This window comes from Eucalyptus grandis, chromosome 1 (genome assembly GCF_016545825.1).
Source record: "Eucalyptus grandis isolate ANBG69807.140 chromosome 1, ASM1654582v1, whole genome shotgun sequence".
NCBI classification, from domain to species: domain Eukaryota; kingdom Viridiplantae; phylum Streptophyta; class Magnoliopsida; order Myrtales; family Myrtaceae; genus Eucalyptus; species Eucalyptus grandis.
In genome coordinates this window covers 35,403,003-35,422,736 of record NC_052612.1, presented here as the reverse complement: position 1 = coordinate 35,422,736, position 19,734 = coordinate 35,403,003, and the positions used below count along the sequence as shown (strand labels likewise).

At 40.7% G+C, this 19,734-nt stretch overlaps 2 protein-coding genes across 2 annotated transcripts; both read right to left on the bottom strand.

The window, feature by feature from the left end:
* Nucleotides 1-3,911: 3,911 nt before the first annotated feature.
* Nucleotides 3,912-7,325, bottom strand: LOC104435401 (beta-bisabolene synthase-like). Its single transcript, XM_010048160.3, has 7 exons — nucleotides 7,092-7,325; nucleotides 6,260-6,521; nucleotides 5,802-6,177; nucleotides 5,485-5,700; nucleotides 5,040-5,178; nucleotides 4,611-4,859; nucleotides 3,912-4,451 (listed from the first exon to the last, which is right to left on the bottom strand). Exons 1-7 carry the CDS (start codon nucleotides 7,323-7,325, stop codon nucleotides 4,149-4,151), a joined length of 1,779 nt encoding a protein of 592 aa, XP_010046462.1. The 3' UTR covers nucleotides 3,912-4,148.
* Nucleotides 7,326-11,340: 4,015 nt separating this feature from the next.
* Nucleotides 11,341-17,955, bottom strand: LOC104435390 (putative aconitate hydratase, cytoplasmic). Its single transcript, XM_039298832.1, is given in 12 exon segments — nucleotides 11,341-11,625; nucleotides 11,841-12,045; nucleotides 12,077-12,114; nucleotides 12,200-12,298; nucleotides 13,044-13,102; nucleotides 15,031-15,084; nucleotides 15,087-15,355; nucleotides 15,357-15,445; nucleotides 15,527-15,586; nucleotides 17,236-17,294; nucleotides 17,538-17,669; nucleotides 17,739-17,955. Coding segments are annotated over 12 exon segments (1,350 nt in total). The 3' UTR covers nucleotides 11,341-11,556.
* Between the last annotated feature and the right edge of the window lie 1,779 nt (nucleotides 17,956-19,734).

The window sequence follows — 19,734 nt, the reverse complement described above, 5'->3', positions numbered from 1 at the left end:
TCATCCTCCAAAATCCTAACTTAAAACTATCATTAATATGATTGTCATATGCAAAATCAATTCTATGAAGCTACAAAAACTTCTAAACTACCCACAGCTAATTACCCACAGCAACCAGCAATAGCAGAAAGCAAATAAAATCTTAACATCGAATAAAATAACAATGCTTTCACATGATACAACTAACATATCGGTTGCTACATCAACAACAATCAGGTAGTAAACATTACATAATTAATCAAAGAAATAAATAGGGAATGTCCCTTCTAATCTATCAGTCAAAACATCTGAGAAAACTGAAATTACATTTGTCAACCATGGAAAAACTTTTGGAGAGCATTCATGTCGCCACCAAGGCGCATTTACTCTACGCCATGTGGCGCTCAATCTAAGGGTTGAAGTTTTGGCCAACTCAATCCTATAGTGCTCTCTTACAAAAGCTTCCACCAGCCTCCTATAACCCGGGACCACGTTGACCTCCCATAGCCGATCCAACACCGCTTGCCATTCAGGTGGAAAAGTGTTCATCAAAGCCGGCACCTTCTCAAAATCCGGCATAAGATAACCATTCCAGATGATTTCCTGTATCATCTGATTGACCTTGACCACATGTGATACTAAATCACCGTTATGCCACCGATATTTAGCTAAATCTAACATCAGCCTTTTAAGTCTTGCATTTCCCTCGTTCATTATCGGGATTGCAGGCATCCGTGCATAACGCATCATAGCTCCTGCAACGAATGCAGAACTTAAATTGATCACTTATAATCCACAATTAACAAAATGGAAAATACATAATTTTCTATGATTCATGCAACAAATGCAGAATAAATAATTGATTACATATAAACCACATAGGCATACATGAAAAAGAAACAAATTCCCTTTTTTTTTTTTGGTTAACGGTCAACGGTCAACGGTCAAAGTCAACGGTCAAAGGGCGCGCGGGTCGGTGGACCGGTCGGGCCGGTCGGACGAACCGACCGCACATGTCGCGCGCGTGCGCTGGCTGACGTCACGCAGACGTCAGCCGACACGTGTGCGGCATGCGCCAGGCTGATCGGGTCGGGTCGGTCGCCGTCGGGTCGGGTTGCCGGCTGGTGACCGGCCGGCCAACCGTTGTCGGCGCTGACGTCATCCCGACGGTTACCGACTGTTGGGCGACGTCAGCGAGTGACGTCAGCACGCGTCGGTTCACTGACCGGCGCGTGCTGTTTCGCCGGTAGCCGGCGCGCACGTGCCGGTTCGTCACCGACGCGTGTGACGCACGCGCTGGCCATTGCCAGCGCTTCGGGCGCGTCGCGCCCACGTGCAGCGGCTTCTAGCCGCGCGTGCGGCATCTCCCGGCGGCGTGCGACATGTCGCCGGACTCGTCTCGACGTCGCCTTTCTCCCCATGTTTTCAGAAAAGGATTTCGACTTACGAAAACTCAGAAAAATGGCCGAACAACGCTCGGGTGTCGGGATTTCTCACCCCGATCCGTACGGCCGAAATTTTTTTTGCGAAAAATCAATCAAAAAACATCAAATTGATCGGGAAAACGTGAACTAGGGCTCTGATACCAATGTAGGGAATAACGGATCCCCGAAAAACGGATTCGACACTAAATCAAACCCCTAAATCAATGCGGAAGACGAAGCCCGGGAATAACACGTATCACCGATCGTAAAGCACACCACGGATTCGAGCGTACCTTGTTAGCCACAGATTAAACACCAATGTTGAAGATCGAGGAAGAAATTCTGATCCGATGATGTCAATTCGCCTTGAAAAGGGAAACAACATGCCTTAAGCATTTGGAGGGAAAGAGAGAGTGAGAAGCGTACGTTAAAATGGCCAAAAGGGTGTCTTCTCTCTCTCTCTCCTCCCTTTTATACCTTCCCCCATCCACGGGCCCTATTCCCGTGGGCCGGGCTTTTTGGGCCCAACTTGGGCGGACGGGCCAACTCAGGCCCATCAATAAAGAAAAAATCCATCAATTGGGATACTGGCTGAAAAGTTTACAATTGAGAGAGTTGGTGTTTTTTTTTATGGGAATAGTTATACAAATGGTCTCTTAACTTTAGGCACAATAATTGCATAATAGGCTGAAATACTAAGGTCATATGTGTCAGTTTTCCCCTTTTTCTAAGAAAAAGAAGTTTTGGGTTCTAAATTTGATTTTTTTAAATGAATTAAGCCGTTTGTGTCCCAAAACTCAGTTTTTTTGTCATTTGTTTTGTTTGGTTTTTTCTTCAATATTGCTGATTACAGGTCGATCAAACAGAAGTAATTGCCTTGACTCGATATAATTTGGAACCGGGTACGAGGAAGATGTCATTGGAATCTTTACGAGGAGATATATATTTACCCTTAGCACACTCCCGGGAAAGCCCCCCCAAAAAAGAAGAAAAAGAAGAGGACCCTAACCAACTGATGGCGCAAGGGTCACGATGGAAATAAGCATCTAGCTGAGTGAACATCATATAAGCAACTATCAAGGCTTCAGAGGTTACGAAACGAAAGACTGCTCCTCTCTGCTGCTTCTTAGTTGCAATGCCGGAATGGCAGATGCAAAAACACATTGGAGGGTCCGGTATGGCAACCGTCATGCTAGTTTGACCGGTACTTGATCGGTTCAAACTGGTTCTAGCTAGTTCATGCATTAGTGGCTCTTATGGGTTCAAAATTTATGAATTTGGTCTCTCAAGGACCAAATTGGAGAGGAAATTTGCACGATTTGAGGAGAAATTTTCCAATTTCATTTCAATAAGTCAATTAAATTTTATTAATATGACCTATGGACCCTCTATTGACTTAACTAAGCGATTATTGTAAAAAAAAAAAAAAATGAACTAAGACTATGGGTTCGTTAGATTGAGCCTTAAGGGCTAAAATGAACAATTTTGCCATTTAATGGTCAAAATTGCAAATTATTTGAAATTGGTTTCAATTAACGTTGCAATAAACCTATTTGACTAATTACCCATGTGTAGAATCATCTAATGTATTCAAATTGGCTTTAAATTGAAGTGTTTAAGCTCATGTCAAAAATGAACTTAGATCCAATATTAAAATTGGACCTTGGTCCATACAATTGGACCATAGACTTGACTGGGTCAACTTGAATTTCTCTAATTGAAACTCAATTGCTTGATTTTCTTATACTCAAGAGAGTAAAATTCCTCAAATCGGTGAGTTCTAATGTGAATTTCTCAAAATTAGTCTCGGATTCGAACCTATCTTAAGAAAGTGAGTGAAAATCGATTATCTGTTCGTATATCATGAAGAATAGATTTTAGCTCTCTAAGTAGGGCTTAAAATGGCGACTTGCCTTTCAATGTGGTAATTTGCAAAATCAAGTGAACAAATAGGTTTAAAATAGTCCATGTCATAAAAGGAACTACACCTAACCGTGACTAGAATAAAAGTAATTTCATTTTTGGACAATTTAGAACCTAAAATTGAAAAGTTTGGAAAACAAGTTGAATTTTGTGAAATTTTCGACATACAAATCAAATTGACGCTAAAAGAAGTGCTTTAATGGATTTTTTATTTTTTAATCAAAGATTTCACCAAAAGTCAACCATTTACTTGATTGGTTTTTTTTAAATGTTGATTTTTTGGTCAAATCTTTGAATTTTTGAAAAATTGATTTGATGAAAGTGAAATTTAGGTGAAAAGTCGATTTTCAACTCGGGATTGACTTTTGATCAAAGAATTGATCTAAAAGTCAACTCGAAAGTCAACCATTCGACTTTTTGATTTTTCTCGAAAATAAATTGGAAATTGCTTAAAAGTAACAATACAAAATAAAGAAATGAGAAACGATATTTTTTTAGTGAGAAACGGGCTCCATCGTAATCGGAAATCTAAATCTCGATTTTTTTACCTTTTTGACGCGTTAACTAAAAATTAAGCATCAACAGTCACCACAAATTTTAATATCAATTATGTATATCAACCAGAACTCAAACCCCCGAATAGCATGAGGTTCCCCGGCAAATTTTATGGAGCTCGTACAATGCCCATCTATCGTATAGGCTTCAATTACAACAGTTTCAAAGTCTCAGGGCTTCCAGAGCCACCCACCCCAAAAGCTAATAATAACACGTAAGTCGATAGGCTCTCTCCAACAACGACACCTCCGTCGGTAATATGCATCCCTAATCGAGGGGCACAGGGTCGAATAGTGCCCTCACAAGGTGGTCCTTTGTTTCGTTGTCGGGAAGGCCGTGTCCGTCTCCGTACTGGTAAAAGCACTGAGAAGCTCGTGCCAAGTTCAGACAAGCGCCGAGAAAAGGCCCGAACCCAGAATATGGGTAGTCCTCAAACACGTCTTTGTTCATCCTCTTCCAGGTCTCGTGCACCATTTGCTTGACATGCTCGCGTGTGGCCTGTTCCGAGGCGCCGGTTTCATTCATGTAGCATTCTAGAGCCTTGAAGTTGTCTCCTCGTGCCAATTCATACTGACCATGAATGAGATTGATGTTTCACAAACATAAGTCTCAGGATTCTCATCGAATATATTAAAAAGAATAGCACGTATTTTTGAATCCATCAATGATGTGCTTTCTCTTCATAAGCGATTATATAAAAGGAGAAAGGTAAACGTCAAAGTAATTTACCGATGAGGTACTGAGATCATTGTTGAGTCGAAGGATCTTGGCAGAGCAATGCATGACACTCGGAATTTTCGACACGTAATCAAGCCCCTCTTCTGTCAATTTGTCCGTGGTTAGGAAGTAGCTGCCCAACAGCATAATCAGCCCTCCGATTGAATCCACCGCATTGTCCATGTACTCCTTCAGTGTCGGTTTGATGCCCTTGTTGTACCAATGGACCTCCTTTATGTACGCCTTGCATTCATCCGCCCACTAGAGGATTGAAATTCGAAAAAAGTGTGTCAATGACAAAGCCGAGGGACATTCTTCTCTCGTACATTTTTCGAATTCTCAGATGTTTAAATAGAAGTTTCATTACGAAAGTCAGAAGTAGAAAAGTGAGTTGCCTTGCACGGGCTAGAAATTATCAGGTGAAAGATTCAGCGAGATTACCACTTTTTGCATGTAAGGAATGGTGTTGATTCCTAGCTCTCTCATCGTCCAATACCCAATTTCGTTGGTCGTGTTGTACAAGGCCATGTAACTATCCCTTATTATTGGAGGAAGCTTGTCGATTTCTGTGATGTCCCACCTGGATAAGATATCGACATTTCAACATTTTGTAAATTTTACCAGCACCGGATACACTTTTAGTAATAACAATGAAGGTTAGTACTTACTACTACTTTAATTGCCCAGACCAATCAATTATATAGAGGAAAAAAACAATCTAGCTTAAAAAGTGATATGTTCAAAATACATCAGAGAATTTATATCATAGAACTATCAAAATTTGTTGTATCCCTTGTGTCATTCAGGGACTATTTAATTGCTTATCGTTTCTCTGGGCAACAATAGTTACAAGGGAAAATGATGATAGTAATCATATTACACTAACCTCACAAGAAAATCTGTTAAGAGCTCAAGTTCTTCCTGTGTCCCATATACATCATAAACGTCATCGATAAGTGTCACCATACAAGTGAGCTTCGTCGTCATTTCCCTGTAAGCTGTATATTGAGGTTCAAAAACCATGGCGCAGCACCAAAAATAGTGTTCCACCAATCTGTCTCTGAAGAAGGTCATCTTGTTCGCGCCAAGTTCAACCCACCACCTGAGAAATTTACCATGCAACAACTAAGTCGATCTAAATGCGCTCCTACAGGTTTGGTGTTTGCATGAATATATATATATATATAAAGTGCATGCACATACCTTGCCATATTGCTAACTTCCTTCTTGTGGACTGATTGCACTAGATTGAAGTCTAATTTAGCCAATCGCAGCAAGGAAGGGATCATGTCTTGCTGTTTCTCGTACATGTCCATGAACCACCGAGCCTCCAACCTATTTGGCCTCCAGTGGATCGGCATATCTAATGCATGTCTCACGTAGCTCGCTAACATAGTGGGAACTTTGTCTAGGTTTAGATCCTTTAGATGCTTAGAAGCAAAGTTCCTTGCTTCATCAAGTATGGTTTCACCTTCCAATCCATGGAAAGAAGCTTCATAAAGACTAAGAAGCCCCCTCACATCCTTATTGAGTGATTCATTGAACGTGCCCGTCTTGTTCATAAATTGTTGAAACACATCTATATGTCCAAAAAAAGGAATGGTAAGGTAACTTTTGATGCATCAACACGATTTACAAAAGGGTAACCATATGGCGAATACCTTGCGGTATTTTGTATCCATGTTGTCTGAGTAACCGGAATCCAAGGGAAACTGCATGGAGATCGTTCAAAAGCTGAGCATATCCAGTGTTGTCATAGATGGAACTAAGAGCATTTTTTGTCTCCATCTCAAAATGGTATCCTAGTCCGAGTCTTTGAACCGCGTCAATGAACTCGAGCTTGGCCACCTGGTTCATCTCCCTGTTGAATAGACCCCTGATTTCTTCCTTCAACCTTTGGACTTGCTCGGCATATTTATCCTCCTAGGCACGTAAACCATTCAGAAAAATGAGATCTTAATCAAAAGTAATACATAAGCAGAGTAAGCATTGTTGAGAATATGCCATTTTGATCAAGTTTATTAGTATCTCTATGGAATATTGTTATGTCGGTCGTATTTGATAGAGTGGCAGTGGTCGGTCGTAAACAAAAGTACTCGAGTAGTATACATCCTTATATCTAATTCAGAATACAGTTTCGTTTTTGTTTCTATGCCATTTTGGGTGTTGTGGACTCTATCTCATCAAAGTAAAAAGAAAGTAGGGAAAAGCAATAATACGATCCTCAACTTATGTTGTTTTTTTCCCCTTCTCAACATGATCCTTGAACTTAAAACTTGTACCGAGTTTTCTGCATCATACTTTCCGCTAGCATTGACACGCGCATGAGCTTCAATTTTCCAGAACCATAGACCCAGAAATTGGATAGGGAATTCCCACAAGTTCAAGGACAAGATTGAAAAAAAGGAATACAAAGTTCAGGACCGAGATGTGAACATTTTCCATAGAACATAGCCAGGCTGGGTATTGTGCCGAACCAAAAAGGATCATTACCGTGTAATCAACTTTGAGTGACTGGAGAAACTCGTAGTCCCACACAGTAGGTTTCCAATTTGCCGAACGTCTCACGATCTCTGGATTCTCGATCGTCACGGCGCATGTCACCGATTTAGCGCCTGAGGAGAAGGAGGAGGAGGAGCAGCGAGGGTGTCTGAAGGACAAGAGAGAGGGTTGGTTATGGCTGATTGAGGAGGGGACGAAGCTTGTGAACAAAGCAGGAAGAGCCATTGCGAAAGTCGTAGCGAATCTCTTAGTATGCTAACCCCGCTTTATATAGATGGATCATGGTGGTGTTGTTAAGCACCGGTCATGGAAAAAAGTCTATAGCCTTGGAAATGATAAGGATCTCGTGCTTAGGATCTGTTCAGAATTTCTCGAAGGATCCCACGCATGCATTCAAATATCATCGTGATTAGAAATCTCTATGCGTCTTTCGACTAAATCTTTTTTTTTAAAATGAGTCGATAAAACCTGTTGTCTCCTAATAAAAGGAAATCAGCATTAGTAGACAAAAGAGAAATAGTTTAATGGCCAAATTTCATGAAAATTCTAATACGGTAACATTTTGCATATGTGTCAATTGACTCTATTCGATCAATTTTTGCAGAAATCAATAACATTGACATTGGGCACCATTTTATGTGATCAATCGAACTTGACATGAACAATTTTTTAAATTTTTTCTAAGTTTTTACTATTTTTACTCCTTTTTTTTTTTTTCATTGTGGCTGGAGAAGCCTTGCTGCCTAGGTGAGGGACCGTGGCCCTTGCCAACGACCGGCAACAGCTCACAACCCCAAGATCCGGCAAGCTATCATTAGCTAGGGCGACCCAACAACCGTTCCACCCTAGATCTAGGTGAGGGCCTATAGGCCCTCGTCGACTTTTGGACAAGGTCACCGGCCATTGCCCAATGGCTAGTGACTCTAGCCGACCCTCACCCCACCAGCATCGGCCCTTTCCCATGACCGTGGGGTGGCGGTGGCGAGGGCCTCAACCCTTTTCAAACTTGTTCCCTTTTCTTCTTCTTTTTATAGTTTTTTTAATTTATCTTCATTAATATTTATATTAAAATTCAATTTTGAGGCAACATCAGCGTCAAAACGACGTCGTTTTAGACTTATCTAGCCACGTCGGTGCTAAAAGACATTGTTTTGCATTTATCTAGCCATGCCAACGTCAAAAACAACGTTGTTTTCTACTTATCTTGCCAGAAAAATGTCATGTCAACAATTTGGCTGATTTTTTTGTCATTGGCACGAAAGCATTACATTTTTTTTTCTGATTTTGGTATTTAAATATAAAATTTGAAATTTTTAGCACTTAAGTATCTTCTATGTCAAGTTTTGATACTCTTGATGTTCACACCTCAAAACACATCATAGAACGTCTTTGTGACGGTAGATCAAGAATAAATGCAATTCTATGCTTTCAGATCTCCACTCTCGAAGCCAAAGGTCGTTTGTTGTCGATTGCAAATGTCACAAAATCCCCTGAAGAAGCGAAGACTAATGCCCCAAAATCCAGCCGCTCCTAATCAATAGGTTGTCGCTAGTACAAAATCCATTTAAGTTTGGTTAGAGTGGCTTTAACTAATAGGACATGTTTCCCACTTAAAGTAGGACTCCACCAAACCCCCTTTCTATCGTACGTAGTCTCGTACAACGCCCACAGATAGAAAATATGCTATTCACATGTAACTTTTGATGGATGTTGTTTTGATACTGACAAATCATAATCAAAACGCGAAGTCGTTGTCCATGGAGAAGCTCTGATTGAAGCTTAACGAAGGGGTCCTATACCGATTATCCCCAACTACGCATCTTCCGACTCTAATTTTTTCTTTAAAGAAAAGTCATTAAAGAATTTTGTCTCCTTTAAGATAAACTAATAAAAGTATTAGCAATAGTAGACAAAGTAGAAATAATTTGAAGGCCAAATATAATGAGAAGCCTTTAACTTTTTATTTTCCTTTTCAAAAAAATCAGTATCTCAAATTATAAAACATTCTCCCGGAGACCATCAAATATAAACAAAAAAATAAAGCAAAAATATGAAAGAAAATGAGTGAGGATTAGCCAAATTTCAAGAAGAAACAGTAAGAAAAACATAATAGAACGTTTTTGCGACGTCGGGTAAGGGAACATTTTTGTGACATCAGGTCATGAATAAATACAATCTCATGCTTTCATGTCTCCGCTCTCAAAGCTGAAGGTCATTTGCTGTCAATTGCAAATGTCACGAAATCCCCTGAAGAAGCGAAAACTAATGCCCCCAAAATTCAACCGCTCCAAATCAAATGGGGCGTCGCTAGTACAAAATCAAGTTTGGTTAGGGTGGCTTCAAATAATAGGATATGTCTCCCATTCAAACTAGGACTCCACCAGACTCCCTCTCCATCGGATGTGGTGTCGTATAGCGCCCACAAATAGAGACTAAGAAATCATGATCAAAATGCATAGTCGTTGTCCATGGATGAGCTCCAATTGAAGCTTAAGGAAGGGGTCCTACACAAAAGTCACCATCTTAATAGCACGAATTAGGAGCGTAGTTATTGTTAATCTAGTGAAATTACATGTACTAATGATAAAGTCATATTCTATTTGAGAACTTTCAAATGTCTCACAAAAGAACACGAAATTTGGCTTCCAACCCAAAAAGTCCCCCTTCTAGCATCCATCCATAGTAGCTGTTAGAGATTCGACATGTCAATTGAAAGGTGTTTGCACCTCTTAGATTCAGGTGACATGTTGTGTCACTCAATAAATTATTTAATAAAAGTGAGAAACTATTGATAGTTGTGGCTTTCCACACCAGCTCCACTTGCTGATTATGACTTGTCTAAATGAGTCCTGCTCATTAGAGTTTTCAAAATTTCATCTCTTCTCTCTCTTTACTATCTCTCCCTCCATTATTAATTCGTTGAACGTAGGATCCTATGCCTAAGTCACTATTTTGAGGGGATAGATCTACAACCATTGTTATTGTCAATTTAGTTAAATTACATCTACTAATGATAAAGTCGGATTCCATCCAAACTTTCAAACATCTCGCAAAAAAATACAAAGTTTGGCTTTCGACCCAAAAAAGTCTGCCCTTCTAGCATCCACCCATAGGAGTTGTTAGAGATTTGGCATGTCAGCCTACATGTGCTTACACCTCTCAAATTTAGGTGACATGCATTGAGGATAAACGAAACGATGTTGTGTCACTCAATAAATTATTTAATAAAAGTGAGAAACTATTGGATAGTTGTGGCTTTCCGTGCCAACTCCACTCATTGATTATCACATGTCAAAAATGAGTTCTACTCATTAGAGTTTTCATAATTTCCTCTCTTCTCTCTCTCCTTGCTATCTCTCCCTTCATTATTAATTCGTTGAATGAGGGGTCCTATACCTAAGTCACAATTTTAATGGGATAGATCTACAACCATTGTTATTGTCAATTTAGTGAAATTACATTTACTGATGATAAAATCAGATTCTTTCCAAACTTTCAAACATCTCATAAAAGAACACAAAGTTTGCCTTAGGCCCTTGCTAGCAATGGACGAGGCTATGAGGGCCCTCGCCCGCAACCACCCAGAGCCAACAAGGGCCCTCACAACCTCGCCATGAGTCGGCAAGGCCCCAATAGCCTTGCCTAGGGCCTTCATGAGGGAGGGCAAGGTGGCCTAAGTGAGGGTTTCATGGCCAGTGAGGGTTGCCAATGACCCTTGCCAGCCTTTTAAAAAAAAATCTAAAAAATTTCACGTATGATGATTTTTCAGAATTGACACTCAAATGATTGATTTTACTCTAATATAACACTTAAGTGAGAGAAAAGAAAGCCTTTACACTCAAATAAGCGTCGTACAAAAAGTTTGACATTCCTACCATTCTTATCCCCACTAAGTTCTCTCGTGTTGGCTGGCATTATAAAATTTACCTGTTCTCGCCTATCCAGATTTTCAAAATTGAGCTGAATTTTCCCGCGCTTTTACGTGGAAGGATATATGCGGGCAAACTTTTGCGAGTCGCAAGAACTAGACGGCAAAACAGAACTAATCAGCTAAGCTTTTCGATTCTGCTTGCTCTCATGAGTCACGTCACTTGCCGAAAAGCCTATTTTATTGCTAAAATTACCTGATATTGCTGATCTGCACTCCAAATACAGAGACCTCAACTATAATTGCAAATCTATAACTTAGATTTAAATTGATGTGGCTTTCAATAATGGAAAACCAACAAGGGCTCCACCATTTAAGAACATGGGCAAACCATTAACCCAAGTAGAAAAGGGAAACGCAATTCTTACTCCAAACGCATATCAAATAAAGCCTGCATAAGCGGAAGTTCTCAAAAAATTGTCCCGTGACAGGGATTTTTCTTTGTATTCGAGACATTATTTTCTTCTCAAATTTTACAAAGTGAAACAGCTCCCATGCTGGAGCAAGCCGCCTGCCGACAATTCTGACTTATTGGTTAAAAAGATTCCTAATGACGTACGGAAGAATTCCTCCATGGTTGAAATACGCCAGCTCCACCTGAAACATGATCAAATTTTGAAGCTTTAACCACACAGTAGTAGTTTCCGAAATTCTCTATTTCGAATTCGCTTGGCAAGTACCTAGAGAGGCTATATAGCTCCGTACAGAATATAGTTAAAACACTACCTCTCCATATTCTTTTCTAATTTGTGGCCAAAATACTGCCTCTGAGGAATGACCAGAACATATTAAGGAGATGAAGCGGGAAATACCTCAGTCTCGAAGCGGGCAGTGCAAATGAAAGATTTGCCTGTGTCGGTTGTGACAGTCACGTCTTGGCCAGGTCTAATCTCACTAATATTGCTCGGGAGGTCAATACTGTAACGCTCGTGACCAGTCAATCCTAATGTGTCCGCGTCCTCACCAGCCTTGAAGCAGAGTGGAATGATACCCATACCCACCAAATTACTCCGGTGAATTCTCTCGAAACTTTCGACCAAAAAAAAAAATTCTCTCGAAACTTTTTGCAATCACTGCTTTGACTCCCTGTTGCATATTAAATTACGTCTCGAGGATAAGACAGTGCCAGTGGAAAAATGAAATAGGCTTGTTACACTGCGAGTGACCTCACCAGTAGCATGGGCCCTTTGGCAGCCCAATCTCGGGAGCTCCCGCTACCATACTCTGCTCCAGCCAGAACAATGGTATCGTGTCCGGCAGATTTGTATTTCTAAAATTACACCAGATAAGACAGGTTAAGAGATTTCCATCATTCTGAGAACAGAATCGCCCAAAAGTATTTCAAACAATTCCGAGATATATATGTTCACTTGTTTTCACACTTTGCACTTAAAGAACTTATTTTACCAGCAACTATCAAAATCACAGCAGCACAGCATCTTCTTTTCATTACAGATGTCGCAAAATATCTGATGACTCTGTGATACGAAGCGAAAATATTATCCTTTTGGGGATGACACACACAAGCATTGACATTTCATTTTAGGGAAAATATCAAAAACATATCTTCTTTTCGCCCAATGACCATTTCCATATCTCTATTTTTCAAAATACCCAACACATATTTCACTGAGTTTTACCTTTGGAGACCATTTTGCATCTTCACATCAATCAATTATTTCTGCCCCTTTTTTAGACACACCCATTTCTTTCCAAAAATGCTCAACCCCAATTCCTAAATTCTCACAGCCACCTTAAATACTCAACCAACTGAAAACTAAACCACCCAGATCCTACAATGAGTTTGCCAGAGGCAATTTGGTCTTTCTATTGTAGGGTTTTGCTTAAGGTATGTAAATGATCAAAAATGAGATGCGCGTTTGGTATTTTCCCTTCATTTAAATAGCAACACCTACAAGCAAATAGTCAATCATATTTTAAAATAGTCTTAAATAAGCACAAGCAAATGAAGGAAATAAGAGATTACAAGGCACAGAGAACTCCCAGAAACTTACCATTGCTGCGTCGAACACATAAAGCTTCTCTCCTGTAGGGATATGAACTCTCTTGGGAGCTAGGGGTGAGCGGTTCCCGGTTCCTTACAGGTTCCGCTTGGAACCTGGAACCTACCCTCGGGTACAGGTTCCTCATTTTTTGGAACCTGGAACCTACCCGTCAGAACCAAGAACTGGAACCTACCCGTCACGAGGTTCCGGGGTCGGTTCCAGGTTCCAACAGGTTCCAACAGGTTCTTTATTTTTATTTTTTTTTCATTTTTAGATAAAAAAAAATGGAAAATAATGCAGCAATAATAACGACATAGCCATGAATCCCGCAACTGATGCTAGAACACACTTCACATGCTAAACCGACTTGAAGCTATTGAAGATGCCCAATAAACTGATGTTACTCTTATTTAGACATTGCAGATAGCAAAACAATACCACATAAGTTGAAATTCCTCAGAATTGACACAACTAAAAGCTCCCCAATGTCTGGAAGGACGACCACTAATAATCACTACCACACTATGAGAACAAGCACCACCGTGACCTCAACAAGCACCGAACAGGAAAAGCAGGTCCAACACAAGCCTATAAGTCTCATCTAAATAAGAAGATCAGGCCAATCATTAGCAGAACCGATCAAAGGCTTTGAACGTTGAACACAATGTGTTGTAACAGCAACAAGCTTAACAAGACATAAAGTTGAAGCAACATTAAAATTCACTAAAATCCCATCTACGATACTATCAAAACCACATGAAGCAACAGAAACTACCACAATTCGCAGATCATCGGATATAAAAAATGCTTGTGCTCGAGAGTAACAAAGCAGCATTGTATCTAAGCAGCTATTTGCTTCCATAAGTCTTCAATTCGCTTAAAAGCAATAATCAGAAAAGCATCAAGGTCTCTTTCGCAACAACTAAAAAGCTCTAACCCAAAGCAAAAGCAACTCCTCCCATGAAAACACCTCAGAACCCTAGCTTGGTGCGGCGCCGGTGCCTACGCTTCGCGTTGTACCGAACGATTTCGGCGACAAAAATTAGGCCACAAAAAAATAAAATAAAATAAAAAGACGGCTTTTTTTGGACAAAACGTGAAGGAAAGTGTTGTCGGTTCGCATGCGAATCCGGTGGGATGGGCCTGTTCGGTTCGGTTCTTCTTCACCAACTTCTTCTTGATCCGGAGACGGCGAGCACGCGGCGACGGTGGCGCGACGGCGACGAAGGCACGAGACTCACGGCACCAACAGCTGCATGAACGGCGCACTGAAGACGGCGGCAGCCGTGGCTCAACCCACGGCCAAGGGGGGAAGAGCTCAGTTCGGGCGGAGGTGGTGACGGTTCGGAGCAACGACGGCTCGGACGGCCGAGCAAGCGGCAGCAAGAGGTGGTGATGGTGGCTTGGGGACGGCGGCGGTGCCTCACGGTGGCGCGGACGGCAAGACAGCTCGTCGGGCTCAACGGAGAGACGGCTTGTTGGACGAGCAGTGGGTGGTGGGGGTTTGGTGGCCAAGAGGTGGTGGTGAGTAGGGCGTGGGGCGGCGGTGTGGTGGTGGGTGAAGCAGCAACCGGCGAGAGGAAGGAAGAAGAAGAAGAAGAAGAAGAGGTGGGGGGGGTTTCGGCCGAGAGAGGGGGAAATAGAGAGAGAGAGAGAGAGAGAGGAAAAGAAAAAAAAAGTGGGGGCAGGAAGTGACGTGAGGAGGAAAAGGTGGAGAAAAAGAGAGGGAAAAAGAAAGGGAAAGGGGGAAAGTTGAACGGAAGGGGGAATCGCATGGAAAGAATTAGGGTTTTTTATTTTGTAACTTTGCCGGTTCCGGTTCCTCGGGTTCCGGTTCCTATGGGAACCGGAACCGGAACCGGAACCGCCCGGTTCCCGGAAAAGAGAACCGGGAACGGAACCGGTCCCCTTAGAACCGGGAACCGAACCGGAACCTCCTCCGGTTCGGTTCCGGTTCCCGGTTCTACCCGGAACCACGCTCACCTCTACTTGGGACCCACTTCGCCATTTAAAAGCTTATTAACGATACGAATATTGGCAAAAGTTCCCTTGCCATCACTTCGTCGTTCCCACGTCGACTTCCGTATGAGTTGAAGTCTTTGCGATCCACCCCACGCTCAAGTAGATATTTAGCTGCAGGACTGTCCTTGTGGATGCTTCCCTGGGGAAATATGGTCGATCGTATCTTGTCGCCAAAGTTCAGCAAGCAATATGCATCTTTCACTCCATGGGCTCCAGGAGGATACATGGTCATGTTCTTAAAGTATGGAGGCTCAAGAACGTAGGTAGAGTTGGGGTCCCATTTCTACATGGTCGTAGCGAGGAGAGAGCTGGTTCCACATGGGATTGCCCTTTGTGATAGCTTCATAAGTGCTTTTAAACATTTCCGGCAAAACACTTGATTGGACAACCTGATAACAAGGGACACCTTAGTTAGACTCAATCAAACCCCAACATTACTTGCAAACTCAAAATTATAACACACTATCTACCTGTGCAATTTCCTCTGTCGATGGCCAGATATCTTTGAAGTAAACACTCTTATCATCCTTCTGTTACGAAATCGCACGTCGATTCCAAAAAAATAACACTTGCAAACAATTTGTCGGACATAATATAATAATAAAAAAACAGAATCAGAAGAACACGTTAGAAAATTTGTTATTGAAGTTCACCCAAACCTAGGCTACGTCTCCGCACAGAAGCGCTCTACGAATCCACTAGACTTCGAAAAAAGTTGGAATGCAACAATAATCTTCTCTCAAGATCAGGGCACAAAGAGATTTAGAACCCTCGTAAAGAAAAAACTCACTTCGTTTCTTCTCTCTTTTTATTGCCTCTCTATTTTCTTTTTCAGGGTCTTTACGGCTAGAGTCTTGCCATCGCTAATATAAAGATATCACTTTTAACCTAAAAGCAAATTTGATAGAAAAGACAAAAAAACTCCTAAAACAAATATTTGGCTTCATCTATAACAATCTCCCACTTGAAGACAAATATACCAAAGCACCAAGCAACTTTGCATCCATCTTCTTGAAAAACTAGTAGTTGAAAAACATGTGCTTCTGCGATACTCCTCATCAATTAACATTGAGTAATACCAATGGTAGTAGTACAGAAAATATGCTTCTCTCTGTCTACTACCTTAGTCAACATGTCAGCTGGATTCTTCGAGCCATCAATTTTCTGTAACTTTAACTCATTATCTTTCAATGCTGATCTAATAAAGTAATAACGCTTCTTGATATGTTTAGTCCTTGAGTGATAAGCTGTATTCTTTGCTAAGTGCACTGCACTTTGACTATCACTCCACAGTGTACTGACTGGCTATTTTCGATTTAACTCCTCCATGTAATCTTGTAACCATATGATTTCCTTGGAGGCTTCTGTGATTGCCACATATTCTATCTCTGTCATTGATAAAGCCACTATTTTTTGTAGTTGAAATACCCAGCTCACTGCTGTACCTCCAACTGTAAAGATATATCCAATGGTACTCTTACCACTATTTCAATCACCTGAATGATCTGCATCTACATAACCCTACGACTTTAGAGATGTACCACCATAACAAAGTGAGTAATTAAAAGTACCTGCTAGATATCTCAATATCCATTTTACTGCATTCCAATGTTCTCTGCCTAGGTTCTGCATATATCGACTCACAACTCCCACTATCTGTGCAATGTCTGGTTTCGTGCTCACCATGACATATATCAAACTCCCTATTGCTGATGCATATGTAAATACCGCCATCTCATCTTTCAAAACTTGAGTGCTTGGACACATATCGTTTGAAAGTTTGAAGTGATTAGCTAGAGGAGTTGCAATTGGTTTTGCATTGTCCATGTTAAATCTCTTTAACACCTTGTTCACATAGTCTTCCTGCGACAACCATAATTTCTTATTTTTCCTATCTCTGATGATTTTTATGCCTAAAATATTGTTGACCTCTCCTAAGTCTTTCATAGCAAATTGTGATGATAACATCTTCTTCACTTCTACGATTCTCTTCATATTGAAAGTAGCCCCCAGCATATCATCCACATATAAAGAGAGATACACGATATTGCCATCATCATACTTGCAAAAATAAACGCGGTTATTAGATTCACAGTGCGCAAATCCTTTTTTCATTCATGAAACCATCAAATTTTAGATACCATTGCCGCGAAGCTTATTTCAAACCAAAGCAACATACCATGTGCTCCTTACCTTTGACTTCAAAACCCTTAGGTTGTTTCATGTACAGTTCTTCATCTAAGTCATCATGTAAAAACGTTGTTTTTATGTCTAACTGTTCAAGATGAAGATCCTCCACTGCAACTATACTTAGCAGAACTCTAATTGATGTCAATTCCACTACAGGTGAAAATATCTCGGAGTAGTCGATCCCTTCTTTTTGAGAAAAGCCATTGACTACGAGTCCCGTCTTGTATCTAATAATACCATTTGCTTCATTCTTAATCATGTACACCCATTTGTTTAATAAAGCATTTTTACCTGCGGGCAACTTGGCCAACTCCCAAGTTTTGTTATGAAGTAACAAGCTCATCTCATCTTTCATAGCACACTCCCATTGCAAGTGAGACGTATCTATCTTTGCCTCATCATAAGTCTTCGGTTCTCCTGAATCTGTATATAAGACATGGCTCATAATAGTATTAGCTGATGGATCAAAAATTACCTTTGGCTTTCTCACACGTGTAGACCTCCTCAATACAGGTACTCCAGGGTCGTTAGTTTGCTCCGAATCACTGCGTTCCTCTTGAACTATCTCTTCACTGATAATAGGCTCATCTTGAACCTCTCTTTCAAGTGCACTTTGATCTACTGAAAACATTTTCACGGGCCTTGTGTCTAATTCAACATATTCAGGTTCTACTACCTTCTCATTTTCTGTCTGACAATCCTTATACATCTTTTCTTCATGGAATACCACATTCCGACTGCGGATGACTTTGTTATTCTCATAATCCCAAAGCCTATAGCCATATTTGTCGTCACCGTATTTGATAAAGACACACTTCTAGGACTTAGCATCAAACTTTTTCTTATCTTCCGTGTCAATCAAAGCATATGCAATACAATCAAATACCTTTAGATGTGAACAATTAATCTTTTTACCTGACCTCCGTTCTTGTGGTATTCTCAATCCAACACACTAGATGGGCTTATGTTGCTAAGATAAACAGCTGTATCAACTGTGGTAGCCCATAAGTATAGCAAGAGACCCATGTGTAGCCTCATGCATCTCGCACGTTCTAAAATAGTTCTGTTCATCCTTTTAGCTACACCATTCTCTTGAAGAGTTCTAGAAACAGTCTTTAACTCGTGTATGCCTTCTCAACTCAAATATTTTGCAAATTCCTTACTCGTGTATTCACCACCATCATTAGACTTCAAAGCTTTAATCTGATAACCTGTCTCTTTTTTTTACCATGGTCTTCCACATTCTGAACATCCCGAATACTGCTGACTTTTCTCTAAGAGCATAGACCCAAGTTTTCCTTGTTGCATCATCAATGAAATGACAAAATATCTCTTACCGCCATAAGAGAGTTCCTAAGCAGGTCCTCATATATCAATATGAACCAACTCTAGTTTATGGCTTTTATTTTGTCGCACATTCAATTGAAAACTAACAATCTGTTTTTCATAAATGCAACTCTCACAAAAATCTAACTCAACTTTTTGCAAACCCGGAAGTAATTTCCTCGAGTGTAACTGCTTTACACTTTTTCGCCAAGATGTTTCAAACGATAATGCCAAAGAGTAGACAAATTACCTGTAGCTATTGTAGTTACAACCATATCACTAATATTGTCTCCTTGGAGAAGGTAAAGTGTACCCGTACGCTTTCCCTTTGCTACTACTCTTGCCCCTGAGGTTATCTTCTACTCTCCCTAGCCAAAGGTTATTACCAAACCTTCTTGGTCAAGTTTACTGGTTGAAATCGGATTTTTCTTTAATTCCGAAATATGCCTAGTTTCACGCAAAACTAAACGTCATCCACCTGAGATGTTCACAGTCACAGTTCATTTCCTAACAATGGGACACCTGTGGCTATTTCCCATAACCACTTGTCCGAAATCTCCACTGGCATAATCATAAAAAATGTCTCTTTGCGAGATGCAATGAAAAGAAGTACTGGAATCAATAAACCATTTATCTGTCGTCAAGTCAAACCCTACTGACAAACACAAGTTATCTAGCAAAGATTCATCACTAACCACATTAGCTTCTTGATTCTCATCTTGCTGCTTCTTTTTGTAGGCTTCACACCGAAACCTCCGGTGTCTGATTTTGTAACAAAACCAACACTCATCTTTGCAACTTGTCTCTTACCCCTTGATTGCGATCTATCACGCCCGCTAAATTTTCCTCTACTTTTACTTCTTCCACGGTTCTCCATTGCGAGTGCTGTTGAAGATGTAGATGTGGAAAAATTATCTCCACCTGAGACTTTCCTTCGCATCTCTTCATCCATGATACTACTCACAGCATCATCAACAGTTAAATCATCTTTCACGGTGCTCGAAATTCCCTGCACTACGATATTGTAGTTTTCTGGAAAAGAACATAAAAACAATAAAGCTTGAAGCTTCATATCTAAAATTATGCCTGCGGATTCCAATTGACCCGTGACCTGCGTGAAACTATTAATATGTTTTGCCACAAAACATCTATCAGATAATTT

Excerpts from the sequence above, each read along its gene's own strand:
- LOC104435401 (XM_010048160.3), bottom strand. The coding sequence starts at position 7,325 with ATGGCTCTTCCTGCTTTGTTCACAAGCTTCGTCCCCTCCTCAATCAGC. Across the intron at positions 6,178-6,259 it reads TGGATACAAAATACCGCAAG|ATGTGTTTCAACAATTTATG; the intron begins GTATTCGCCATA and ends TTGGACATATAG. Across the intron at positions 5,179-5,484 it reads TTAACAGATTTTCTTGTGAG|GTGGGACATCACAGAAATCG; the intron begins GTTAGTGTAATA and ends TATCTTATCCAG.